Here is a 4,068-nt window from a genome sequence, read left to right as displayed (position 1 = left end):
AAAAAGCAGGCAGAAAGCACGTTGCCAGGACACCAGGCGACCGTTGCAGAAACTTCGCAGCAAACTGCTTGCCTCCCCGAGCAGATCTGTGTCTTCTCCCTTTGCTGCTGCCCGCCAGCTCTGCTGCGAAGATAAAGCCAGGAAGGCTCCACCTCTGGCCAGACCCTTAGAGAGTGTCACCAGCTGTCATAGACAGTGGCCTGGCTCAAAACGCACCCCTTGAAGACAGGGCCTCTCTCAGCCCTTGGAATTACCTCACGTCCCCGGGCTGTTCTCCAGCCACAGTGCTCAAACTAAGTTCCGCCGCGGCAGACAGTAGATTCTGTTCCTGACATGCAAGGCTTAAAAGAAAAGCAATTTTTAATGAAAGCACCGAAGATCACATTGTCCTCTCTGGTAGCAACGCTTCTCAGCAGAAAAGTAACACAAATCTAAACAAAAAGGGAGTCTTATCCCTTCGAGGAAATTAAGTATTTCTGTAGAAACCAAGAACCATTCCAGACAGTCAGCTGGGTCTGGGTTGATAGTAATTACATCACGTGAGCACCTCTGTGGACAGATGGACGGACACTGGGCTTCGTGTATTTATCACAGCACCCCTGCCAGGCAGGTACCACTGACCCCACTGTTCAGACAGAGAAACCACGGCCAAGTCCGAGTAATGACTCGCCCACCTGGAAAGAGGCCAGGGAGGTTCAGGACCTTTATTTGGGACTATTTTTACATCATCCTCAACCTGGTTTTACTTGTTAGAAACAATGGACGAAGGCTTCCAGAATGTAATTGGCCAGCATCCCTAGTCGTGTAGTTTTGTTGAGAGGGGGGCCGTTTGGTTGACTGTTTCAGCTCCCTCTTCCACTTCCCTGTCAGACTCAGGAACAGCTGTGCCCAAGGGCCACAATGGCTTCAAACTTCAGGGTCTCTCTTCGAGTGGGATGGGTGAAATTTTTTTTTCCAAGTGTAAGAGGCCAAATGTACTAGAAAAGGATTTTTAAAATATACGTCTGATCTTGGCCCGTTATTTTTGGTAGGCCTGCCCTCACTTACCTAATGGGGGTGAATCGTCCCTTGACAGAGTCTACAGATAAATCTTTCAAAACCACGTGCTCACTCACAGGGGCCCTGCACAGGAGGAACGGTTTTTAGGGAGTGAAACTCCCCATCTTGACTCCCCGAGCTGCGAGGCTCACATTCCCACCAGCCTCTCTCCACCCCAAACCCGGCAGAATTCTTGGAATTTTCCTCAGGGTTTGCTCGCTGTGAGGAGAATACTAAGTGGGTCTATTGTGTTAGAGGCGCATTAAAAACCAGACAAACTCTCCAGATTTGAGGTTTTAAGAGACACCTTAGAGCAAGCGGCGCGGAGTTCTGGTTCCGGCTCGTTGGGTGGCCTGGAGAAGTCTTTCCTTCTCTCTCGGCCTCAGTTTCCCCTTCTGTCAAATGAGCGGGTTTCCGGTAAACACGAAGGCGAGACATCGCTGGGGCCCCTCGGGTGTGACAAAGGAATGGCCTCGGGACGCTTCGGCATCCCTCCGAGGGCGCGATCCTCTCCGAGCGCCTTCTCCGCTTGGAGTCGGAACGCGGGCAGCGCAGGATCCCCCCGCCCGGCCAGCATCCCGCGGGGACCAGCGCACGACACCCCTTCGCCCGGAGCCGCCCACGCGCCGGCCTCAGAGTCCCCGCACGAGGCCCCGCATCCCGCCCGGCCCGCGCAGGGCCGTCCCCGCTCCTCCCCGCCCCGGCGCGTGGAACCCCGCCCTCCCTCGAGTCTCGGAGCCGGGTGGGCGGAGGGCGGGGCGGGGCGCGCGGGAGGCGGAGCCCAGCCGGGGAATCCTGCTCCGGGCGAGCGCCGGGCCCCGCAGAGCCGCCGAGCCGTCCGAGGGCCCCCGCGCCGGGGGCGGTGGGGAACCCCAGACGCAGCCGGTCCGGGAGGGATCCCCACGCCACGCGATCCACCGCCACCGCCTGCGCGCCGCCCCCGCGGGCTGGCAGGTGCCCGCCGCGCTCTCCCTCCGCCCGGCCGCCAGACCCGCGGTCCCGCCGTCAGCTCGCCCGCCCGTCTCCCGCGCGCCATGCAGCCGCCGCCGGCCCCTCGCGCGTAGGCGCTCACCGCAGGCCATGCTGCCCCTGCTCGCCGCGCTCCTGGCCGCCGCCTGCCCGCTGCCGCCCGCCCGCGGTGGGGCCGCGGACGCCCCGGGCCTCCTGGGGGCGCCCCCCAACGCCACCGTCAACGCGTCGTCCGCGGGCGAACCCGAGGCCCCGCGGCTGCTGGCCTCGGCGGCGCCCGGGCCCCCCGAACGCCCAGGCCCGGAGGAGGCGGCGGCGGCGCCGTGCAACATCAGCGTGCAGCGGCAGATGCTGAGCTCGCTGCTCGTGCGCTGGGGCCGCCCACGGGGCTTCCAGTGCGACCTGCTGCTCTTCTCCACCAACGCGCACGGCCGCGCCTTCTTCGCCGCCGCCTTCCACCGCGTGGGGCCGCCGCTGCTCATCGAGCACCTGGGGCTGGCGGCCGGCGGCGCGCAGCAGGACCTGCGCCTCTGCGTGGGCTGCAGCTGGGTGCGCGGCCGCCGCCCCGGCCGCCTTCGGCCCGCCGCCGCCACCGCCGGGGCGCCCACCGCGCTGCCCGCCTACCCCGCGGCCGAGCCCGCGGGGCCGCTGTGGCTGCAAGGCGAGCCGTTGCATTTCTGCTGCCTGGACTTCAGCCTGGAGGAGCTGCAGGGCGAGCCGGGCTGGCGGCTGAACCGCAAGCCCATCGAGTCCACGCTGGTGGCCTGCTTCATGACCCTGGTCATCGTCGTGTGGAGCGTGGCCGCCCTCATCTGGCCGGTGCCCATCATCGCCGGCTTCCTGCCCAACGGCATGGAGCAGCGCCGGACCACCGCCAGCGCCGCCGCCGCCGCCGCCCCCGCAGCCGTGCCCGCGGGGTCCACCGCCGCTGCCGCCGCCGCCGCCGCCGCTGCCGCCGCCGCCGCTGCCGTCACCTCGGGGGCGGCGACCAAGTGACCCGCTCCGCTCCTCCCTGCGTCCGCCCGGTGTCCGCGCTCTCGGGGGTCTTTTCCCGCTGGGAGACTCGGCCGGTGTGCTTCGTGCTGTAGTGACCGTTAGTTCTTCTTCCGGGGAGGGGACCGCCAGAGAGGCCCCAGCGTGTTTGAAAAGCAAGGTTTGTGCGGCGCCCTGGTTCCCAAAAGATGCCAGCCCTTGCACCGAAGGGTGGGGTCCGCAGCTGGGAAGATGGAGAGGAGGGAAACGGGGCCCTTTCCCCTCTGTTGCATCCCCCTGCCCTCCTCCCTCCCGCACCCACGTGCCCTATATTCATGGCAGAAAATGACCAAATCCTGTGTATTTGTTTTATATATTTAATAACTGTTTTAAATGAAAGTTTTAGTAAAAAAAAAAAAATCAAATTGCTATTGCTGTAGTAAGAGAAGCTCTTTGTATCCGAACATAGTATTTGAAGTTTGTTTTGTTTTTTTTTTAATTTATTTAAAAGTGAGGGGGGGGCATGGGAATGATTTAACACCGATTTATTGTTACCGCTGGAAACGAACTTTATGAACCTTTTCCAAGTTGATCTATCCAGTGACGTGGCCTGGTGGGCATTTCTTCTTGTACTTCTGTGTTTTTTTGGCTTTTAATACAGACATTTTCCTCCAGTGATGCGTATGTAGCCTTTTCTTTATTTAAGTTAACAGAAGGAATCTGAGAATGGCAAGATGTTCCCCTGAACGTGGGGGGAGGGAATCTCCAAAAAGTTACAGAACGGCTAATTCTGTCTCCCTCACAAGTCTGGGACCGGTAGGAGATGGGGACCATGGTAACTTGCCCTGATGGCAAGTGTTTTGCCTCTCTACACTGCCCCACCCCCCACGCCTGGGCCTACTGCCCTCTGTCATGGTGGCATACAGGGTTTCATGTGCTTTATCTTTTTACCCACAGCCCCAAGCTCCACAAAGCACCCAGTAAAGCACCAAAATGGTAAAATCAATAGTTCCTCTGAGCCGGGTGTCTCACGGAAATGACTCATTTTAGAAGGCATGTAGATTTCATGTATGTAAACTCTAGCGCATG

General features: G+C 60.5%; 1 protein-coding gene across 1 annotated transcript; it reads left to right on the top strand.

The window, feature by feature from the left end:
- Nucleotides 1-1,799: 1,799 nt before the first annotated feature.
- TMEM158 (transmembrane protein 158) lies at nucleotides 1,800-3,653 on the top strand. The gene has a single exon (XM_039837530.1). It carries the CDS (start codon nucleotides 2,119-2,121, stop codon nucleotides 3,001-3,003), a length of 885 nt encoding a protein of 294 aa, XP_039693464.1. The 5' UTR covers nucleotides 1,800-2,118; the 3' UTR covers nucleotides 3,004-3,653.
- The last annotated feature ends 415 nt before the right edge of the window (nucleotides 3,654-4,068 follow it).

Source organism: Pteropus medius, unplaced genomic scaffold (assembly GCF_902729225.1).
Source record: "Pteropus medius unplaced genomic scaffold, Ma_sr-lr_union100, whole genome shotgun sequence".
NCBI classification, from domain to species: domain Eukaryota; kingdom Metazoa; phylum Chordata; class Mammalia; order Chiroptera; family Pteropodidae; genus Pteropus; species Pteropus medius.
The sequence above is the reverse complement of the archived record's forward strand: the minus strand, read 5'-3'. Positions and strand labels throughout refer to the sequence as shown.

Coding starts and splice junctions, on each gene's coding strand:
- TMEM158 (XM_039837530.1), top strand. CDS start 2,119: ATGCTGCCCCTGCTCGCCGCGCTCCTGGCCGCCGCCTGCCCGCTGCCG.